Consider the following 23,983-nt stretch of genomic DNA (forward strand, 5'->3'; position numbering starts at 1 on the left):
GGTTAATCTGTGTACCACTGTTTTAATGTCTCTCACTGCCTTTTATAGAGAATATTTCCTCCCTTTATCACATAGTTCTTTGTCACTAAAGATAACTAAATAGGTCAGTTAACAAAACTAATTGGTAGTTAATGGATATACAAATAGATATTTCCACCCCACCTTTGTAATATGCCATTTTTGCTCTATCTGACACCATGAAAATGGCAGATCTAATTTGGTGATATCATAAAGATAAGGAGCAGTGCAGGAACGTGTTTGTTCTAAATGGAGTTGATAGTGACTATTATGCTTCACATTATTTTAAGAATATTTGTATTGTTATATAAGCAGCCTTGAAAGGAATATATTTGCGGAATGTTAGTGGAGAGAACAGCTGTAGATAAAACTATTTGCCTGTGCTCTGTGAAGTAGAGGAACCCAGGGAACTTTTGTGCATCTATTATGCTGACACTCATTGTGCCAACTTCTCTGGAGCCACTTCTAATATCCTTACCATATTTCAAGTACCTATGAAAGGAAAGACCTCTGAGACAGGGATGGGCGCTTGACTTGTGTTGTCTTGATTTGCGCTAAAATGCTGTTTTTGATGACACAAGTTGACTCAAGTCACGGCCATCACTGACCCTGACTTGATTCATGACTTGGGGCCAGTAATTAAAAAAAAAAAATACTCAGAAATCAAAATGATTTGTGTTCCAACCCTCTTTGGTGTGTGCGTGCTCTTGCTTACTTACTCCTTGCTTACTTACTTTTTTCTGTGAATTTTTGCTCAAGGACTCGCAACTCATGACTTGAAATAACCCAGACTTGTGACTCAAAGGACTTGAAATCTTTTCAAGTCAAGTCGCAATGGGCGCATGCTATGACTCGTGAGTTGAGTTGCAGGGTTATGGGGTTGTGACTTGACTTGCAACTCAGGTTCAGTGACTGGAGCCCATCTCTGCTCTAAGGTGCACACAAGTATCCATTTATTCTGCTCAATGCATTGCAATAAAAAATCTTCATTGTGTAAAAATGAAACTTTTAGTTCTCCATTACTTCTGTTGAAAAATGAATCCCCCCTGAATGGATAAAGTCAATTTGGACTGTGAATAGGGCTGGCTCAAGACCTGGTGCCTGAGGTGGTTGCACCAAATGAAAGCTCCATTATCTGGTGATGTGCTAGGCTCTTTTTGGATTGGAAAAGGAAAAGGGGGATGGAGCAGAAGAGTCTTTTCCAATCTAGGGAGTGGGAAGCAATGGAGGCAAGTGAGCAGATGGAAGGGCCCCTTGCTAATATGCTGCTGGCCAGCCCAATCCTGTGCTTATGCTCCCTTACCCCATGTAATGGCCAGGGGGCCTGATGGGTCTCCGCAGACCCACTATTGAGCAGGTGCAGATTCAAAGAGACCTTGTTGGGTCTCCCAGGCTGGGAGGGTGGTTAGGATATGGTGGGAGGACCTGCCGTTATCAGTCCCTTCTCTTGACCCCTGCCTTCCCCCACCCCGGAATGCCTCTCCTTCACTGGGCTATTGGGCCTTGAGATGACTGCTGCCTCATTTGACCTCATGCATAGGGAGATCCTGCCTGGAAAAAGCCTCTTGAAAATGAAAGCTTTGTTTTTGCAATAAAAATGAAATTATATTGCTTCTCTGGTCAGTGCAGCTGAGGGATGAAAACGGAATTGCTTCTTAGTTGCCCTTAGGCAGCTTTTCTTCCCTGTAGATGTGGAAGGTATGTGTTTGGCTGTGGTTGGTATGTGTGTGTGTGCAAGTGAAATTATTGGTGAAATTGTTGGTTTCTTCTCTTTTTAAAACTCTTTTTTTTTCCTTTTATGCCAAAATAACAACATTTGCTATTAAAAAAATAAGTTTTTCTTTCTTCAAACAAATTATTCAAACAAAAATATGTTCCTAATAATAGACTAGACTAGAGATGGGAAAGAGTGGCTCTAGATTTGTACCTACCCCAAATAAGCAGATACAATTGGTTTACAGAATGATATTATTCTGTTTCTTTTTCTTATTCAAGTCAATGATGTCAAGCGGGATTACAGTATTTTGGAATATTGTTCCAAAAACTAACCAAGATGATTAAACTTCTGAATCAAACTTTTGTGTTCAGTATTCATCTGATGTCATGCCATGTAGGGCATTGCTGCACAGAAAAGCTTTGCAATCTCGGTACTTACTAGTGTCAGGGCCGCCACGTATTGGAACTGCAATCACAATCACAATCACAATGTCAATACAGTCAAAGGTAGGAGAGAATCTTAATCTTATTTTCTTTTCCAGATTGCCTAATTCACACAAATAATTCCTTATAAATTTTCCCACATGGAGATAACTTTTGTTTAGCGGGGAAAAGTCAAACCACACCATGTACAAATAGTATAGAACTTCATGTATGAGGACTATACAAGTACCTGTTTTGTGGTGAATATTGCATATATTGGAAAGCTGCTGTGTGAAGCAGTTATAAATATGACATTTTTAACATTAAGATTTATCCCGTCTACAGAATTCAGTGATCCCTACACATGGCTTGCAAACATATCCCAAAAGATTGATTTTAGTCAGGAAGTTGAACTGAACTTGACTGTGAGCCCAAAGCCCAGTTCAGAGCATATTTTACAGTGAACCAGAGTTGAGCTCTAAGCCAGAATCTCTTGGTTTGCCCATAACCTGAACAGGAACAAAGTCCCTAAACTCAAAAATTAGTAACTGGTTAAAAATAAGTCATTCAATTTTCAGGCAGTCAATCTTAAGTTGCCTCATTAATGCTGTATTTGTTTGTCTTTAATCTCATTGTATGTATTTTATTCATAAAAACCTTTAAAAATTCAAACAGTTTTTGTTTCATGTTTCCTCTCATGTTAAGTGGTTATCATTGTGTTTATTTGATAGGGTTACATTCCCAATGAGGAAATTTGAAATAATTCTGCATGAAATATACAGTCACCCCTCATCTTAGGCACGGTTGACTTGTGTGAATTCAACTTCATGCCTACTTACTCTGCAGTAAGTGCAGGGACTGGTATTCTTGGGTCCTTGTAAGTAGCTAGGTATAGGAACTATATTTCTAGCTAGATGCATTTAAAGAATTAAGGGCGCAATCCTAACCCCTTATGTCAGTGCTTTCCAGCACTGGCATAGCAGTGCCAATGGGACATGTGCTGCATCCTGCAGTTGGGTGTCACTCATGGAGACCTCCTCAAAGTAAGGGAATGTTTGTTCCCTTACCTCAGAGCTGCATTGCCCTTAGGTTAGTGCTGGAAAGCACTGTCATAAGGGGTTAGGACTGTGCCCTAATTTTGTTTTGTTTGCTCTTTTTACTCCAAGTCAGCCCACAAATGTCACCAGAGTAGAAAGCATGGGGTTTGTGCACTTTATTTTTAAGTAGCTACTGGTTAAGTAGCTTGCAATACTGGGTGTTACTAGCTACTGCATCCAATTCGGGCAAGCGGTTTCTTTGTTTCCACTCAACTGAGTTTGACCATTTTCCATCAGTCTACTTGTACTTTTCTTTATTCCCTATTTGATTTAATTTAATGACTTCTTCTTTGAGTTTTAATAAACTGGTTATATTTCAACTCTTTGCCTGTTCATGGGTAATTCAGTGAGTTATCATATCTGATTTCCTGTGGTTACTACTGTGACCTGATTTTAAATAAAAACACTTCCCTGACACATGTGCAATGCCAATCTGCTGTTGGGGAATAAGAAGAGAGACATGCATATTGTGTGTACTGTTCAGGAGCTCCTCTTCCCCCATCCTACTCCACCTGATAGCTGATTGTGGCTGTAAAGACTTCTGTTTTTAAGGCCCAACCATTTCTGAGCATAGAAGCATGCCTTTCTACTGTGCTGGAATCCCCTGGATCAGGTCCAATAAACACACACCTAAAGATATGGCTGTACTTGTTAAAAGCCAAGAGTGAACTAGTAACATTTGCACAGTGTATTGGGTCAGCTAAATATTGATTCTCTGTCCTTTTCTTCCTTGCCTCCAGTTATTGACTGCCAGCCTTTGAGCAGTATGCTTACTTTCCACCCATTATTATTGCTTCTGTACATATAACTTTTTTTTACTAGTCTAAATAAAAGCTCTAAGAAGGTTCTTCTGGCATAAACTATGAGACTATTGCCATTTTTTATTATTTCCTTTAATAACTCTTCCTAAATTATTCTCGTTCTCAGTAATAAAGACATGAAGCTTCTTGTCTCATTCCAGAGATTGATTTTTGTCATATAGTATAGCCAAGAAAAAATCCTAGAGGGGAGTGTCAATTGGGTGAGCCTGATTTTCAGTGCATCTTACTGTGCTCTATGAAATGAAGCAAATTGGATGCAGCCTGGGACACAGGGCCATAGTAGAGGAGATGGCATGGTGTGCCGAAATTGGATGCAGCCTGGGACACAGGGCCATAGTAGAGGAGATGGCATGGTGTGCCGTATACTATTCCTCTGTGGAATAAAAGGCAGATGGTTTTCCAGACTTACGTCAGGAAAATGGTATGGGGAAAAGGGTGAAACCCTCTTCCCCAATGCCATGGTCCTGATGCTGAAGGATGAACTGTAATTCTGAATCTAAGGTTGCAATCCTATGCACATTTACCTGTGTAAGTCCCATTGACTATTGTGGAACTTACTTCTGAATAGTTGGATTGGGCTGTAAGAGAGAAAGAGGCTTGGGCCCAGTCCTATCCAGTTTTCCAGCACTGATGTGTACCATTCTGCAGTGGGGGGACCTCTTCGATGTGAGGGAAATTTTGCTGACTTACCTTGGGGCCGTATTGCAGATACTTCAGTGCTGGAAAGTTGGATAGGATTGAGCCCTTTGTTACACATGTCAAGTTCCCCATGTGTCGGAGTGGCATCTTTTAAGTGGTGGTTCCCTTCTATTTAGCAGGAGGAAAGAAACAGTCCCTATTCAACCAAGCAGAGCATCTTTTGCAGTGACTGTTTGCTGGGCACCTCCCTTGTGTTTCTTTTTAGACTGCCTGCCCCTTTAGGACAGGTCACGGCTTCTTATTCTTTTACATAGTAAACTGCACTGAGCACTTGTTAGTTGAAAAAGTAGTATTGTGCAGTTGTGTAGCTGAAGAGGGGTCACAGGACCCCGGGTGGCACTATTCTGGGGGCAGCAAGGCCGTGCCTGCAGCAGGGATCCAGTCACTGTGGTCCTCCCCCCCTCACTCGCACCTAAGCCATGGTTGTTTGGAGCAAAGTTGGCTGCTTCCAAAAAAGTGGCTGCCTTCAGTCCAACTGATCAACCGTACCAAGAAAGGTTGCCCACCCCTGCGTCCTTTCTCGGCACAGCCAGAGTGAAGCTATCACTGCAATTACTTCCAATGTGGTCGAAGTGAAGCTGGCCACTTCTTCAGAAGTGTCTGGCTTTGCTCTGACTGTGCCAGAAGTGATTGCAGTGACATCATCACATCACCGCAATTACTTCCAGGTTGGAGGGGGTGGTAGGTTGACTGGTGTGCCTTGAGTTGGTGTGCTGTTCAGCTTTGTGGCAGGTATATTGTATACTCGTACATATTATAGTCCTCCTCTCCCGTTCTCTTTGAAGAAGGCCACTCAGGGTTGGAAAAACTGGAGGAAATACAAGGACAGGCCAAAAGCCTGGTTCTCAAGGATAAAAGGGATGAGAAGCAGGGACAAAGGAACTGGAAGCGCCAAGCACTGGGTGTAAATACTCGTGGACTCATATGCACCAACCATCCCTATTTACTAGAGACAGTCAGTGCTTTCTGGCATCTGTCTCTGGTAAATCTCTGTGCCTATGTTGCTTTTGGAGGAGATGTTGGGGATACCTTCTAATAATTATACCTAGCATTTGTATAGTACTTTTTGAGTGCACCAAGTACTTCACATATATTACATTGATCTGATCCTTCCAACAAGGCTGTGGGGCAGCCAATCCTGAACTGCCCGGAGCTGCAGGACCCAGTGGCTCCATGGAGGGCTACCACCAGATCCAGTGCCTCCCGCGCAACTGCAGGAGGCTCCTCGGGAGAGGGGGACGTTTGTCCCCTTCCCCCGAGTAAGGGAAGCAGCCCCGCAATGGGGCTACTTACTTTAGCAGTGACTGTTCGGTCGCCGCTAAAGTGAAGGCACTCGTGTAGGGCGAGCAGCCCTGCCCGAGCGCCTTGGATCTTCTGGAGCTTGGCTCTGTGGATCCGCCTCTCCCCCGCCCCCCAACATGCCTCCCCCACGTCCCCAGTCACGCCTCACCCTCCCCAGAACGCCTCCCCCACGCCCCTGGCCACGCGCCCATCTCCCGTTAGAGACCGCTGAACCGCAGAACCCGGCGCCCGCCGCGCACTGGCTCCACGCTGGCCAGAGCTAAGCCAGATCCGGCAGGAGCCCGGCAGTAAGCCCCGCAAATGTGCCTTATGGCACGTTTGCGACTGTGGTCTGCGCCACGGAGGCGCGGTGCGGACCACAGGATCAGGCTCTAAGATAAGTGAATATTTATCCCTATATTGCAGCTGGGGGAGCTGAAGTAGAGGCATGGCGAAGGCCATCAAGGGATTCCATAGCAGAGGCAAGGTTTGAAACAAGAAAGTCCTGATTTGCAGCTCAGTTGTCTAACCATTATGTTACAGCAGCTCTTATATGCTAATATATTAATGGACACATAATACTTTAGAATGTATTTCCTGGTTTGAATCTTCTCCTCTGCTCAATCCTCCAGGTCTACCGAAGAAGCTGAATCTACAATGCAGGGAGGAGGGAGGCCACATCTCTTCTGATAGGAAAAGTTGTTGAATATGCTTGAGTTGCAGCATTGCTCTAGAATCACGACTACAAAATCCATTCTGAGACAATATGCTCCATTGTACATTCTTAACATTTAAAAAGCTGGTTATGGCGAGTATACTAACACAGCCTGATTCAAGGACCACAGTAGGACAGATTCTGGCTGTGACCAAGGAAATGAATATAGTGTACAGCTGGCAGAAAACCATGCAATGTATGAGCTGCAGGAAAGACTTCCTGTTGTTTTCATTTTCTAAGTATTACAGGCATGGTTACAGTCTAACCAGAGAAACTCTGAGAAGTACAAAGACTGCCTTCCCTTCCAAAGCTCAGAAAGAACCTGGTTTGTCCTCTGGTCCCTATTTTTGCTACACTTCATGACATGGAGCATGAAAAGGACTTTTCTGTCTTCCTAAAGTATTACTCAGATGCTTACAAATGCTAACATTCACAGAGGTCAATCTAATTAAATAAATAATCCAGAGAACTATTTGCTCTGCAAACACTTTTCTGAGATTAAAGTGATTTTGCTTGTAGATTTCAAGGCAGGTTTGTGGCGACTTGTGGATAGATAGTCCTGCCTCAGAGCAGAGTTGTGTTAGAAGTCTTTTCAGTTCCTTTTAATTTTGGATTAATGGCATCACTCTTCTTTCTTGTTTTGCATCTCTAATTTTCCCTGGTGTCCTAAACTGCACAGGAAAATCAAATTTCCTTGAAGTTTCTTTTGTGCATAGTCAACTTCCTTTGTGCATATCTTTGCTGGGGTTTTGTTGGGGCTGAGGTTCATCTGATTTCAGAAAGCTACATGGTGCTATTCCATAAGACAGACTAACCTGGGGAAGCAATGTGAATGACGCAACCTATTAGAGGCCTTCTTAGGCTTGATGGTTTGGAGTTATTTTCACAAATGAGGCTTCCGGGCAGCCCAATCCTATCCCCAGTGGCATCACTGGGTGCAGCCCATGCCAAAATGGCTACCACTGTATCTAGTGGTCGCACTGGGACCGCTGGAGGTCTCCTCAGGGAAAGCCACCAGGCCCTGCAATGGGCCCCCTTGCATCTGCATCGGCTGTTTTGCTATAACAGATGGGAGAACCTCTGTGTTGGGCTTTTCAGCCTGATAACGGAGGATAGAATCTGGCAGAGCAAGACTCCACTGGTCCCATCTGGGTTGGTTCTTCCCCCTGACTTTAAATACAGGGCAGGAAGAGTTTAGGTGAGTTTTTGCAAAATTATTATTATTTGGTTATGCTGTATTGTGTAGCTTGATTTACATGTTCAGGTCCAGCCTATTTATACACGGATGTTTTATACACAGATTTGACTCAACATGAATGGCCCCTGCAAATGAGAAGGAATGTGCTGATCCCTGGAGAAGGGGAAAATGCATCCCTTTAAAATCAGTTTAAAAAATGGAACAGTCCTTTAACAGTAGCCTCCTTCATGAGAGAGAGAGAGAGGGGGGGGCAGCTGGCTGACAATCCATCAATCCTTCTCTCTCCAGCGGACCCCTCCCTTCCCCCTGAACAGTGAAGGAAAGATGATCACTTTGCATTGGTGAAGGGAGGGGCTAAGTGAAGTGCCTTTCTAAGTGCTGTCTTCTTAATGCCTCTTATCTTACATCACAAAGGTCAGCAAGGCTGTTTTTAAATCACTGGAGCAAAGAAACTTTGTTTTTTAAATTGATTTGCTATAGCGCGTTTTTTGCCACCCAGTGAGTGTTTGGAACGGAACCCATGCGAATAATTAGTTTCAACCTGTATTATTACTTTATGTTGATTGCTTTGTCAGTTTCACTTTTGTTTAGTAGTAGTGTTCTGTGGTCCATAATTGCATATGCTTTGCTGGCTCTCCCATAAATCAATACACTGTTGCATTTAAGTTACAATTCATGGTCTGTGATCTTTTCCACTGACTCAGTTTATGCATTAGTGTGTAAAAAGAACTCATCTTTCATGAAGGAAGCAGTCATTGTTTTGCTAAATTTTATTTCATTTTGCAGCTATGAGGAATTTTGGTCAGATTGACTGTGATCCTGATCTCTTTATGCCCAGTTGCAGCAGGAGCAGCTGGTGTCAAAGACAAGTCCAGCCTGGCAGTGTTGTAGGAAGGTCCTCCCATTCACACAGTTGTAGAAGCCGTTCTTGTCTGATGGGTCTGGATATAGGCCTCCAGCTTTTCCTGCACAGAACCCACTGCCTCCTGAACTACTGCCACTTCCAGAACTTCCGCTGCCACTTCCACCTCCACTACTGGGGGGTGCTGTGATTGGACCAATGGGCTTGGAAGGGGCTTTGCAACCTGGAAGAGAAGCAGAAAACTATGTTAGTTTCCTTCCTTTCTAAAATACCCCAGTAAAGAGAATTTGGTAGTGGCAGTGACATGTTAACCCTTAAAAAAGAGGAAAAAATGGTATATTTCACTCTGTCGGTCTCATCCTAAAGATATTTTCTCTGACATAAATCCTATTGATTTTGATGGAGTTAAATGTTCTCTTTCCCATCCCAATTCTGTCATTGACATGGGTAATTCTAGGGGAAATGAAAGCCAATGGAAGCTTTCTTTCATTTAAAAATAGCATGCAGGAAAGCATTGGGCTCAAAACTGTAGCAGGGACAAACTACTTAGCCCTCCCCATTCGCCACAGTTTCACTCCATTTTGTGGCCTCCACCTACTATTTACTCCTAAAACAAACCCATCATCTGGCCTAGTTGAACAATTAAGTGCACATCTGACTAGGCCCAAAGTCAGTGGTTCCCAAACTTTTAGCACCAGGACCCACTTTTTAAAACGACACTCTATCAGGGCCCACTTAGGTTTACCAGACTTTTTAAAAAGGAGATCTTGAAAGGAAAAAAAAAATCTGTAAGTAATAATAACCAGAAGAAAGACCCTCAGGGCCCAATTCTATCAACTTTCTAGTACCAGTGCAGCTGCAATGCAGCCCTGAGGAAAGGGAACAAATGTCACCTTACCTAGAGGAGGCCTCTGTGACTGTTTCCCTACTACTGGATGCAGCACGTGCCTCATTGGCACAGCTGCACCAGTGCTGGAAAGTTGGATAGGATTTGGTCCTCAGATATTTTTGAGTTGTAGACAACCTTCAGTCTCGAGAGACTATGGTATCGCTCTCTGAAAGGTGGTTCTGGAACATTGTCTAGTGTGGCTGAAAAGGCCAATTCGGGAGTGACAATCCCTTCCACACTGGGAGCAAGTGCAGTCTGTCCCTGGTCTGTCTCCCTGGCTATGGGCCTTCCTTCTTTGCCTCTTAGCCTCAGACTGTTGGCAAAGTGTCTCTTCAAACTGGGAAAGGCCATGCCGCACAGCCTGCCTCCAAGCGGGGTGCTCAGAGGCCAGGGTTTCCCACTTGTTGAGGTCCACTCCTAAGGCCCTCAGATGTTTATCTCCTTATATTTACGCAAGCTTGCAAACTGCAGGAGCTGAGCTCTTTGCAGAGTAATTAGCAGCTACAGTATCTGATTTTTGAATAGCCTCAGGGCTTGAGGCAATTAGTTAACTGATCTTTCCATCACCTTTGGGCAACCCACCAAAAACAGTTCACGGCCCACCAGTGGGTCCTGACCCACTGGAAACCAACGCCCTAGTCAATATCTTACACTCAACTGACCTTGGGACCTCCATTTGAAGATTTGTTAAAAAAAGAAATGTACGGGTCAAAGTCATAGGGGTATGCCCATGCATCACAGCTTTGTCTATTCAAGAGAATATGGTGGTTGCTAGAACTTTGATTGTTCACAAAGAGTTGTCCTTGTTGCTACTACTTACTAGCACTCTGCAGTCCAAGAGCATTCTTTAGGGTGGTGATCAATGGATATTTGCCCTGGTTGCAGAAAGTGCCAGTGAAGTCATCCAAGTCAAGGGACCAAACCATCGCACCTCCAAAGTTGTTCTGTTTCAGCCACTCAGCCTGTAAGGTGCCAAGAAAGAAGGTGAAATCCATCTACATTCCACTGAAGAATGCGAATCCATATTTTACAACTTTGGTACATCAGCAGTTTCTTTCATACCTTGATCTGGAAGCTTTTGATGTTGTCATACCCAAGCCACTCATTCCCTTTGTAGGCATAGGGCACGTCTTGAGGGGCATCCCAGACTTGGGTAGCTCCATTATTCAGGAAAGTGCAGATCTAAGCCAGGAAAAAACAAGCAAAAACAGAGAGTTAACTTTTATATCATTTAAGGCTCCCTTTCTTGGTTCCAGTTCTCAAGGTGCAAATTGTACATATCGTGCTAGAGCGCAGGGATTTTATAAACCCTGTGTAACAAGCTAGCGTGTCCTCTTTGGATCAGGACAAAAGAGAGACATGATATGTATTTTGTTTAATTACACAGGACCTTATTGGATGTACAGCGAAAATCATTATCTGAACCTGAAATCCATTTTTGCTCCAAACCACATCAAGTACATTATTCCACATCAACATAACCTTGAACAAAGATGCAAAAACCCAGGTGTCCAGTAATCAGTGGTGCTTACAAAACTAGACCTGGAAACCAGTACCTGGTTTGCTGGTGTAGATTCCTCCTCCTCCCTGGTTCCCAAGTTTAGTAAACATTTTTATGTCCCTGGCCTAGTCTGAAGGAAATTGCATATTCCCTTTTATGTGAAGGCTGATGATCTCTTCCAAGCCATTTGAAGGAATCTGGTTGTGCAGATCAATTGGATATTCTTGTTGCACAAGTTCTCTTGATTTGACTCATCTATTTAGCTTAAGTTAAATGCAGAGCAGAGCTTTCACTGCTATAAATGGCAATACGGCAGCACATGCAGGGTTCCAATGGTGGCCATTTTGGAACAGCCTCTGCAAATGGTGGTGGTGTTGGTAGCCTGCTGTTGCTACTGGCTACCCGTGGGAGGGCAGCTAAGCTGGCCTGGGAGGTGGGCAGTAGAAGGAATGAGGCAGGGAGTGGGAGCACTAAGGAAGTGTCTGGGCAGCAGGGGGCGGGTGGGAGGCAGAATGGGGGGAGGAGGGGTGGATCCTGGCAGCATTGGCATTCCTTTCCCTCTCCTCTTCCTTTTCCTTATTCTCCTTGGGTCTGTGCCAATAAAATGCCTAGCAGAGATCTGAGGAGACCCTTTTGGGCAGTAGAAGCTTGCCCCAGAGTAAGGGAACTTTCAATCCCTTACCATAAGGACACTTCTCCTACTGCCCCTTCCCCATAGTATGCAGAGTGCACTCCGTTGGCATGGCTGCATTGGCCAAGGGCAATTTAGTTAAGCTTGGACTGTTAGTTAAATAATATGAAGAAATGCTTTCAATTATTATGATATAAAATGATTTTACTGAACACAGAGTAATTTATTAGAAACATACGCACTATGCAAGATTCTTTAATCTAGCAAAGTATTGCTTTGGAGCACTTATATGCATAAGGAATGCGCATTATTTCTCTTCCATTGATGTTCAGGTAATGTGTGTGGTCTTTTTTTATAGGGGAAAAAATCTGTGCCACCAAAAAACTATATCTTGTGACACAACCTTTTAATTTGTGCCCTTTTCATGAAAGGAAGACAATGCTGAGAAATTCATTCATTCATTCTTAACAATTACTCAAATAGAATGTTTTTGAATGATCTTCAATATAAGAATGGATGGTTGGCTATCTGAATATTGTGTCTTAAACTGAGTTCTGTGATATGAATGAGGAGTGTACAAACCTCATAGTAAGCCCAGAAGCCAGCCTGTCTTGTGTAAGGTCCAGCAGGCCCTGCCCCAGATGTGGGAGCACCAACGGCAGTATTAGATGGGTTGCTGAGGATGAAGGTGTGTCCATAGGTTGGGAATCCAACAATGAGTTTTTCAGCTGGGGCGCCATTGTTCTTCCAGTAGTTCATGGCATAGTCCTACAGAGAGAAGAGATGTGCTATTCTGTTTTGACGTAAAACATTGACTTTTCCATTGCTGCAGTTTTAAAACACAATTTCATGGCAGATTTGCTATATACTTTCACAGTGTACAGTACTTACAATATTGAAGTAGACATTGCTACCGGTGTCAGCAGGACCTTTGTACAGGGGGCTGTTCTCTCCTGTGTAACCCTCCCAGGAGCCATGGAAGTCATAGGTCATCACATGGAAATAGTCTAGATACCTGTGGGGAGATTAAATGCATCTGTAGCAAATGCAACAACAAGCACTGCACAGTACAGACTCTACACAATTAAGGCTTTTGAGCTCCCATTTTCAGTAGGCAACATCTCTCCTGATATTTGTTTTTCTCTCTTGGGCAGCATTCTCTCTCTATCGTCACATTTATATTTTCTGACCATATATCAGGCCTGGCCCAAACCTCTGTGGTGCCTGAGCTTGACCTCTCCATTTTTAATGTTTAAAATCTATTTTGACACTCAGAGTGCATCATGCTTGCTGGTCCCCTGCCATCTTGACTGATTTAGGGGAGTGGATGGTACACTTGCTCAACCCCCACCCCCACCATTTCTGTGTGGGTGTTAGCATTTACCTCCACTGCTGCCCCCAGGCTTTGAAAAGGGCAGCAGGACAAATTGGCGATGTGGACAGAAGGAGTCAGCTGGGGAAGAGACAGCAGCAGAGGTAAGTGTGGGGTGGTGGCAGAAGTCAACACCGCTGCCAGTGTAAAGCTGATGGAGGTTGAGCAAATATTCTGTCCTATTACCAGGCATAGTGTTGCCTGGCTTCTACAGTCCACTATCAATTGGAAGACCTACTCTGTTATATATGACAGCATTTGATGCATAATTAGAGCCATACATTTGGCATCATAGCATACACCCTCTACAGGCTCAGGTTGCTCATCAAAATTTAGTTATTGTGATTCTGCTTGCTATTATTATTATTAATAATAATAATATTATAAATAATAATATTTATAATATAATATTATATTATTATAATATAATATTATTATAATATTATTATAATATTAAATAATAATAATATTTATATAATATAATATATTATATTTATATTATAAATAATAATATTAAATAATAATATTTATATACCGCTTTCCAACTAAAGTTCACAAAGCGGTTTACAGAGAAAAATCAAATGACTAATGGCTCCCTGTCCCAAAAGGGCTCACAATCTGAAAAGATGCAAAACACCAGTAGAAAAGACAGTGCTGGGGTGAGATGGGCCAGTTACTCTCCCCCTGCTAAAAAGAGGAGCACCCACTTGAAAAAGAGCCTCTTACCCATTTAGCAGGGGTAATCATATAAAAGATTATATGACACCTTTTATATAATCAGAATTTATATTCTGCTTAGAGAATAGATTTAGAGATCTATTACAGATCAGATTTAGAGATCAGAGATCAGATTTATCCTTCTGAACAACTATTCATAAACTACCAATGTTTCAGTGTGTTTCTGAGCTAATGAACAGAGGAAATAGCATGTGTGTTTGCCCTACACCCCCCCCCCACCTACAGCAGCTAAGAAGGGTTGCAAGGAAGATACATGGCATACCTAAAACTAGCAATGATGCTCTGTTACAAAGCCCAGCGCTAATATCAATTCCAGTGTAGATGCTGGCACCATAATTTCACCAGTGCAGATCTACCAGTTTGAATTGATATTAGTGCAGAGCCCACATATAGCTGACAAACAGCAATGTGGAACATCATGTGGTTAATAGTAAATTAAGCACAAGGTTATGGGATGTTGATAAAGAAAGAAGAGAGAGCCCAACCATCTGAAATAATTGTACTTACTGGCCAAGCTCAGAAATTTGATAGCCCGACTCAATATTGGAAAGTCCAGCAGCCACAGCTGCAGTGACCATGAGCCTGGGTCTGTTCACTTGTTTGGCCTCCTGCTCAAAGGCTGCCAGCATTTCCTGTAAGGTAAATACAAATTCAGGCAGAGCTCAGAGCTGGCTTCATCACTATCTATATGAACTGGGCAAACAGATGCTTCATCATTGATGGTGTCTGTTGCAAAAGAAAGCTGTCATCATGCTAGACATTCCTACACCCTCTGAAAACTTTTAAATTTTTCTTAGAAGTATCTTCATTACTACGTAATAACATAAAACATGAGTGTTCAATGCTTTCTGCTATTCTGACTGGACTCAATTTTTTGCAAATCAGCACAGTCACTCATTGATTATATTAAATTGTTGCATTGATGTAAGGTTATATAAGAGCAGATCTCCTTGCTTTGTGATATATGAAGGAATATACGCAAAATTGATAAAATTAAGAATGTTAAAAAAGTTGAACCCCACCCCCAATAAAAGCCAAAACTTTCATTTCATAGGAGCACAATTCTACCCTCTTACAGTTTGCATAAAAATTTTACAGTTGTGTCAATGGGAGACTGGAAGTTGTTGGTGCTCATCTCCTGGTGGAATCAGTGGGCCAGTTAGCACCCACCCAGCCACTGCGCTGATAGGGCTTCCTTTCCTGTATTTCAGAGACCAATGGCCAGAGGGAACAACCACTGGCTTATTAAGTCTGCCCTGCCTGCGCATCTCTGGGTGTTGGGAAAGTCGAGCAAGGTGAACATTCTAATCAATGGCTTACCTTAACCAGAACAGTGAAGAGGGCCTTGTCCTGAGGAGTGCTGCCTCTAGAGCCAGGGTATTCCCAGTCAAAGTCCAGCCCATCAAATTCATACTGGCGCAAGAACTTGATGACAGAGTTGATGAAGGTTTGGCGGGTCTCAGGAGTGGCAACCATTGCAGTGAACCTGAAGAAAAGAGAGTCACAAAGAGAATCACAAACCTGCTACATGCATGCTTTTCTGCCGTAATAGGATGGTCTACTATAAAAATGATTCATACTTAGCTGTTCCAAAGTTCCAGCCTCCAATTGCCAGAAGAGTCTTCAGTTCTCCATTCCTATGATGGAAGAGATTATAGAGATCAATATTCTAGTCTGTTTCTGGAACAAGGAAACCCAAGGAGTAGTTTGCACTATCCATCTCTAGATAAAATATGTCTGTTTCCATAATCTTAAACCACATCCCCATGATCAATGATCCATTAATTACTCTAGAATGAATTTTGTTTTTATTCTTGGTTTTCAATGCTGTATAGCAGTTTAGGGAGCGAGTGGCCTAGCTGTAAGTTCTGTACTCCATATTCTTATTCCTTTGTTGTGTACATATAGCAGCATACAGGTTGAATCTCGTTATTTGCGAGGATTCCGTTTTCAGAACTCACCTGGATGGCAAAAATCGCATTAAAGCAAATCCATTTAAAAAACAATGTCCCTTTTGTAGGCAATTTAAAAACAGCCTTGTTTGCCTTTGTGATGTAAGACAGAGTCATTAGGCAGACAATCCATCAATCAACCTCTCTCCAGGCGCTTAGAAAGGTTTCACTTCTCATCTCATTGAGGACCCTCATTAAAGGACCCTTCTCATCTCATTGAGATAAAAAAATCTGTGGATAATTAGGTTATACCTGTATTCAGCGAGGTTACAATGAACTGGAGTATGCGACAGCCTTTTATGGTAAAATGGTAAAATATATATTCTCTGAGGATCAGATGAGTGTGCATAAGTATGGAAGAATGCAGGGAGGATGATGAGTTGTGCTGCGTCCAGTTAGGAGGTTGAATTCACACAGGCTGCAATCCTAAGCTATTTTACCTGGGAGTTACTGTCATTGAGCAAAATGGGATACACTTCTGCATAGACATGTATCGGATTGGTCAGTCATCCAAGATGAATTATTGTGGTTGCTGAACCCTGTGGTGAAACAGTTGTGCAGTTGCTTCACCACAAGAAGATAATCAAGGAACCTCTGATGTGGTGAGTGTTTTTTGCGTATGCGCATCTCATAAGTTTCTCATCAATCTGTTCCCATAATAAGGGCTGCGATATTATGAGTCACCCAAGGGCTGTGTGATATAAAAGACTGGAACAATAATGGGAAGTAGTCTTGAAATTCAGCCCAAGAAAGGAGATTGGCCCCCATATACTTAGCTGTGCATAAGTGCATCTGGAGATTCTGACAGTCTTCTTCTGAAATCTGTCAGATTTCTTCTGACAGAAGAAAATATGGTATGTGACTTACCAGCACATTAGAAAAGGCAGAGTCTGGGAGGGGCTACCATATTCATGGATACTTACTGGTTTTTCAAGCCATTGAAAGATTGATAAAGAGTGACATCATTCCATTCAATGGTGGCAATCTCATTGTTGGTCATCCCAGCAAAGGCATAGATCAGGTGAGTACAAAGGCAAGGGTCAATGTTGTCAGGCTTGTAGCGCCCAAGGCCTGGTCTGTATTGGCCCCAGTTGGTGAAGTAGCATGATAGCACATAGGCAGAGCCTAGCAAGAATAATTGAAGATGTTATGTGAAGTTTGAAATAGCTAGAGATGGAGTTGGGGTGGGGAAGTAGCTTAACTGATGATATATAATTCTAAAAAAAAAGCAACAAAGGGATCCCTTATTCAGACAATCCAGAAAGCATCCAGAGATGCTTTCCTGCCAGAAATTGTCTCCACAGCTGCTATTGCTCTCAAAGTATAATAATAATAATTAGTGACTAGTAATAATTAGAATAATTAGTATAATTATAATTAAAGTAATTAGTAAGTTCCAAATGATTAGTGGAACTTACTTCTAAGTAAACATGCCTAGGCTCACATACTATAAAGGAAGATAACAATGCCAATTATATTTGACTTCCGTCTTTTTCTTTCAGCGTGCTCAAGACTTGTGCATACGTGTTAAGAGCTGAAATTCTTACCTATTTGTGCATTCAGCAGGAGCACCAAACCTGCAAATGAACAAGAAAATAATTGGTATATAAAAACCTAATATTTATGTACATCAATGGGTACTCTTAATAGATAATAACATACATTTTATTCTTTTATTATCTTACTCTTTTGTCTCAAAGTGGCAAAAACAATTTCTTTGGAGTACATACAGACTTAGAGCTATAACCAGCCACCTAGACGATTGAGTGGGCCACGTGAATGGCCCTCCTTTACCACAGCAGTCCATAATATTGAAGTCAGGCATGTGCACTCACCATGACTCCATAAATAACATGGGGGTGGGGGAACCTGGCAATCATGCATATGGGCAACAGTATACAAAATATATTGCGGACCACACATAGAATCCTAATGAACCACAGATTGTCCATCATTGCCTTGATTGGCCCAGGTAATTGCATGGTTCAGATTTCTTTTTGAAAATCAGTGTATGAACTGGTTGAATTGTCAGAGGATTTGTAAAGGGGAGTATTCACACCATCGAAGCTATTTGGAGCATAAATAATTTAGTTGTTTCTAGCATGCCTATGCCAAAGATGCCATTGACTTCATTTCTAGAAATGTAAGCCTGACTGAGTTCAGTGAGACTATTTACTCCCTGGTAGTTGTGTATAGGATTATAATTTCAACGGTTTAGTAAAATATTCAGTTAAATGTATGTCAGTCTCTTTTAAATACTAGAATACTTAGGAAACAGTAGAGAGTTTGGATTGTAGATTGACCTAATTGAGAAAATAAGTGGAATATAGAAAGTTCCAAAGCTGTACTTACCGGTAAGAAGGATCAGCTTGGCCATCTTTCTCTGTACTGAGCTCCCATTGATTTTCATTCTCTTTTATACTCTTTTTGTATTTACCCTTCTACCCATTCAGTATCTTTGGTTAATTGACTGATTACATTGCTGATAGTGACACACTGTTAAAACTAGCAGCACGCAACAGATTCCAAGACATGTGCAGAACAATGGTACCATCCAAAACCATGACTTTAAGAAAACATGGCTATCAATACATTTATTTTGCAGGTACTTTTGAACTCCTGGCAGAATAGATTATAATGATAGATTACAATGCTATAGTCCTCTTGATTGGCAGATTACACATAGATATCAGTGCTGTGTATTGACTATCTCAGTTTACATTTTGATTGTACTTGTAGATGAAGGACAGAAACAGTTATATAACCTGTTTCAACTGTTGGCTACAGCAACTTGTCCTTCCTCCAAAAATAGGAATGCAACAAGAGACAGGGGGCACCTTCCTCTTGAATGTGGGATAAGGACAGAAATATTGTTATCAGTTCCATGATTAGGAAAATAGCACTTACAAATCTGATTCTCATTATTGCTAAACTTCTTGATCTCTTACGTGGATCATGAACAATTTCTTCTCCAGACGATGTTCTCCATGCTCAAAGCCATATATGTTGCATTTGTACCATGTATTGGTTCTTTGAAGTGGCTGCATCAGAATCTCCCGACTGGAACACAATTTCTTGTTATGGGGTCATCTTTGCCTTATGGGATCTCCCAACTAAGGGCACAGTCCTAACCAGGTCTACTCAGAAGTAAGTCCTATTATGTTACTCTCAGGAAAGTGTGGTTAGGATTGCAGCCTAAATTCTTCTCCTTTCTTGGGATTACAGAATTAGATAGGGTGCACTTAGGATAGAAATCTGGGGATTTTCTATTTGAATGGAATACTATTTCCTACTTTGGCCTAGGCATGGCACAATACGTTAAACTTAGCGCACCTCTCTCCTGATTCTGGCAGAAGTCAAACATGAAATCTCTTAATTATCAACCAACTAAAAAAATAAATACTGTCAAATAGTGATTCTCTATTAGTACAGGTTGAGACTAATTATTCGCGTGGGTTCTTTCCAAGCACTCACATGGATGACAAAAAATGCACTATAGCAAATCAGTTTAAAAAACAAAGTTTCTTTGCTCCAGTGATTTAAAAACAGCCTTGCTGACCTTTGTGATGTAAGATAAGAGTATTTAACAAGAAAATCCATCAATCAGTTCTCCTCCAAGAGCTTACAAAGAGCTGAGAGCTTACACTCAGCCCCTCCCTTCACTAATGCAAAGGGATCACCTTTCTTTCACTGCTCAGGGGGAAGGGAGGGGTCGCCTGGAGAGAGAAGGATTGATGAACTGTCAACCAGCTGCCCCCTCTCTCTCTCTCATTAAAGAGGCTACTGTTAAAGGACTGTTCAGTTTTTAAAACTGATTTTAAAGGTTTGCATTTTCCCCCTTCTCCAGGGATCAGCACATTCCTTCTCATTTGCAGGGGCCATTCATGTTGAATCAAATTCGTGTATAAAAAAATCTGTGTTTAAGTAGGCTGGACCCAGTGGTGGGATTCAGCCGGTTCGCACCGGTTCTGTAGAACCCCTACCTAATATAGGTTTGGCTTCTGCGAACCATTCCTGCTCCACACCAGGTGGCCTCATGCCAGCGCCCGATTGCCTGCAGCTGAGCGCCTGGTGCTAGGGAGTGCACCGCACCGCAGCTGCAGAGCGAGTGGGCGGGCGGGTGAAGGAGGAGTGCTTTGCGTGTGTCTGGGAAGGAAACGCCAGTGCTTAGCCCTGGCCGGCCAGCCAGCCTGATCCCGGGTGAGCTCCCAGGGCAGGGGGGTGTCCGGTGCTTGTCGCTCCACCAGACTCCGCGGAGCTGCATTCCCATGAGCCTCTTCCCTGGCGGACGGATGCAGACCCCGCATCCCTCCCTGGAGGTGCTGCTGCGGGGTTACAGCACAAGCCCATGCACGTCTACTCAGAAGTAAGTCCTGTTATAGTCAGTGGGGCTTACTCCTGGGTAATTGTGGCTAGGATTGCAGCCTTGGGCTTCAACCCTATCCACACTTTCCTGGGAGTAAGCCCCATTGACTACAGTGGGATTTACTTCTGAGTAGATGTGCATAGGATTAGGGAGCAATCCTATTCACACTTTCCTGGGAGTAGGCCCCACTGGCTGCAATTGAATTTACTTCTGAGTAGAAGAACATAGGATTGGGCTTTGTAGGAGCAATCCTATGCAAACTTTCCTGGGAGTAAGCCCCATTTACTGCAGTGGGATTTACTTCTGAGTAGACATGACTAGGTGTGGGCTCCTAGTTTCCAGAACAGAGCGAAGCAGTTCCAAGCAAGGCTGATATGGGTGACCCTGAGAGCAGCAGCAGCTCCCCCGGGTTACAGCGCCGAGATCGGGGTCGGGCGAGGGGTTCCTCAGCCCAGCCATCCTCGGAGCGATATGAAGGGAAACCGGCGGAACAGGCAAACGTGCGGCCCCGATCCTGGGAGGGAAGTTCATTCTCTTCCCCGGGAGGAAAGCAGTGCCAAGGTGTCACGTGATGCGCAAACCTTTTGGTTGGAGCGGTTTCCACGGGCCGGGCTGTAAAGGCAGTGGCGTAGCTAGAAGGGGTGGCAAAGCACTAAGTTTTGCAGGGAGCCTCACCGCAGCGTGCAAGGGGCCCTTTCCCCTTCGGAGCAAACTGAAGCAGCTTCCCCGCCTGGAAGGAGAGGGGAGGGGCGGCTTGCTCGCTGCAGTGAGGCTCCCTGCAAAACTTAGTGCTTTGCCCCCGCCTTTAGCTACACGACTGTATGAATGCGCAGTTTTCTCTGAGCGTGTGGGGGGAGGGTGAAGTGGGCAACCCTGCTCCTGTGGCCATGTGGAGGGCTGCACTTTCTCTAGCCACAAAAACCTGCCTTGAAAGGGCGTCATTGGACAGTGGATCTCCTACACTTAGTACTTGCAGTCCAGGTATTGTACTGATAAGGTTCCCCCCCCCCAATAATGAATTTTCTGTGCATTATTCTGCTTCCTTTTCAACATAAGTTTTAAAAAAGTCTCTTCTCCCCCCTTTTGAAGGCTTAAGGTAGCAAACTCGGACTGATTGCCTGGATTGTGGCTCTGCCTCGGGTTCTTTTCTGTATGTTTAAGGTTGCCATCAGCTCATTTAGAGCCCAGTCCTATGCATGTCAATTCAGAAGCAAGACCCATTATAGTCGGTGGTTCTTATTCTCAGGTAAGTGTGTATAGGGTTGCAGCCTCAAACCATTGCCCTTTTGCAAAATATCAAGGAGGCGATCTGCCTCTAAAACTGCAGTTAGGGAAAAGCTTGCCCTGAATAATGGTGGCAGAGAAACAAATTATCAGGCATTAGTCTGATAGCTGATGCAACCTCAAATGATCTCCTACAGACACATTTTAAGTATCAAGAGGTTTCATACTGCAAGTCAGATCTTTCCCCTTGAATCTATGCATTGGTTAGAACAGCCATTTTCAACCACTGTGCCACACTGGTTGTGCCGCGAATGGTCCCCAGGTGTGCCATGGGAAATTTGGGAGATGGTTATTTATCAGGAGGACCATTGGGGGATGTGAGCCCCTATTGACAGCACCGGTGTGCCTTGTCAGTTGTCAAAAAACTGATTGTGTGCCTTGATTTTAGTGCCTTGCCCGTGTGTAGTGAGATGAAAAAGGTAGAAAAATCACTGGATTAGAATGATGTATTCTGCCATGTTAAACTGTGGATCCTTTTCATTCAGAAGGCTAACCTCTTCCTTAATATAAAATGTTTTCTCAAGTGTGATCTTAATGCCATCCTGCCACTGTAACATGTGAGTGTGTGTGTGTGTGTAGCTGATCATGATATTTTCCTTCTGTTGTGAGAAGTGCCTGTGCCAGGGCTGCCTTCTTGCTGCAAGTGCTAGTAGAAATACATACCAGGTGATGTACACAAAGGTGATGCAATTAGTGGTGTCGTGTTTTACTACCCCCCTTCCCACAAGCAGCCCTGACCCCATGGAGCTCTGACCTGCTCTCCCATGCAACCCTGACCCCTGTGGAGCCCTGGCCCCCAAGCAGCCCTGACCCCCTCTCCCATGCAACCCTGACCCCCCATTCCACAAGCAGCCCTGACCCCCATGAAAACCTGACCCCCTTCCCACAAGCAGTCCTGACCCCATGTAACCCTGACCCGCCTTCCTACAAGCAACCCTGATCCCCATGCAACCCTGACCCCCTTCCCACAAGCAGCCCTGACCCCCTTTCCCATGCAACCCTGACCCCCTCCCCTAAGCAGCCCTGACCCAAGCAGCCCTGACCCTGTCCCACGTGCACCCATGGGTGTCTAGATAATTGATGGAAATACTGGAGGCGGGGCTACTGGACATGCAAGTGCAAGTGAGGACGCCAATCAAACAGCAATATTGAAATATCTTCAATAACAGTTTGTCAGGTATTTAATATTTTTTCATTAATATTTTTAAACTCTATCTTAAAACATAATCTAGTGGCAGGGGTGGACAAAACAGGGAGCAGATGGGGTGGGGGCAGCTGGATCGGGCTCAGGAAGGGGGTGGGTTTGGCGCCACTGCCTGCTGAATCCTAACCCCCTTCAGTGGCCTCACTAAGGTTTGCGTCACCCGGTACGGGATGCCAGCATGTCACCCCCCCCCCATGCAGTAGGCAACACCCCAGGTGGTGGGCATGGTGATGTACCATCACCCCGCTCCCACTGGTTTTGTGGCTGTACCTTTTGATAGAACAAACATAGAACACATTCTGCATGAAATTACGCATTGATTGATATATAACATGATGGTATTATTCCTCCAAACTGTGATTTTAGTGATTTTGGTCACTAGTGGTGTCACACCCCCCAGGGTGTCAACTTTCTAAAACCTTATTGCAGCAGTTTTGCACTGGGACCCACTTTTTAGAATGACAATCTGTCCAAGACCCACCAGAAGTGATGTCATGGTGGAAGAGACATCATCAGGCAAATTAAAATAAATAAGTAGAAATAATTAAAGTAAAACAAATAATTAAATAAGCAGAAGCCAGCCCTGTTCCACTAAGTGAATTTCCTCTGTAGCCTGCCTGCAATAACACCCCCCCCCCCTCCAAAACCAGTAAGGTTTTCAGCCCTACCCAGTACCCAGGACAATTTAACAACTTAAGTTCACCTGATCAGCTGAAGCCTCTGTTTTGATCCTTTTTAGTGGGGGGGGGGGGCTGCCTTCTGGAGCATTTACTGAGCTCCAGTTCCACAAGCCAAGGCACGTCTGCCTACCCGCAAGTAAATGCAACTCTGTGAGTCGCGAGTGTGTCGCGACTGTGAGTGTGTGTGTGTGTCAGAGTGTGTGTCACTCTGTGTCACCAGACGCGCGAGTGTGAGTCCCGAATGTGTTCTATGTTTGATCTATCAAAATGCGAGTAAATGTGAGGCTGTTTTGCTTTCCATAGGGCTCAATACATTCGCAGCTGGGAGGGAGGGATTTCCTTCTCAGGTGTTTTTAGGGGCTGCTTTCATTGGATCAGGACCATTCTGGTGTTGTTGGATGCCATTAAAGCTAGAACTATATGTTACTGTAAGCCTATGACTTAGGGTAGCTTGTTTATTTTTTATTCAGTAAGTAACAGCGGAGTTGGTATCCTTGCAGATTGGGACTCTCCCTCCCTCCTTCCCTCTCTCTCTT

At 43.6% G+C, this 23,983-nt stretch overlaps 1 protein-coding gene across 1 annotated transcript; it reads right to left on the minus strand.

Moving 5' to 3' along the window:
• Positions 1–8,796: 8,796 nt before the first annotated feature.
• LOC136647447 (acidic mammalian chitinase-like) lies at positions 8,797–18,290 on the minus strand. Its single transcript, XM_066622979.1, has 11 exons — positions 18,266–18,290; positions 17,461–17,490; positions 16,837–17,038; positions 15,542–15,598; positions 15,282–15,447; positions 14,469–14,593; positions 12,743–12,866; positions 12,434–12,619; positions 10,782–10,901; positions 10,540–10,681; positions 8,797–9,053 (listed from the first exon to the last, which is right to left on the minus strand). The coding sequence occupies exons 1-11, from the start codon at positions 18,288–18,290 to the stop codon at positions 8,797–8,799; spliced, it is 1,434 nt and encodes a 477-aa protein (XP_066479076.1).
• Between the last annotated feature and the right edge of the window lie 5,693 nt (positions 18,291–23,983).

Source organism: Tiliqua scincoides, chromosome 4, assembly GCF_035046505.1.
Source record: "Tiliqua scincoides isolate rTilSci1 chromosome 4, rTilSci1.hap2, whole genome shotgun sequence".
NCBI lineage: Eukaryota > Metazoa > Chordata > Lepidosauria > Squamata > Scincidae > Tiliqua > Tiliqua scincoides.

Excerpts from the sequence above, each read along its gene's own strand:
- LOC136647447 (XM_066622979.1), bottom strand. The coding sequence starts at position 18,290 with ATGGCCAAGCTGATCCTTCTTACCG. Across the intron at positions 17,491-18,265 it reads CAAGCTGATCCTTCTTACCG|GTTTGGTGCTCCTGCTGAAT; the intron begins GTAAGTACAGCT and ends GTTCATTTGCAG. Across the intron at positions 10,902-12,433 it reads GCTTCTGGGCTTACTATGAG|ATCTGCACTTTCCTGAATAA; the intron begins GTTTGTACACTC and ends TTCCTGGCTTAG.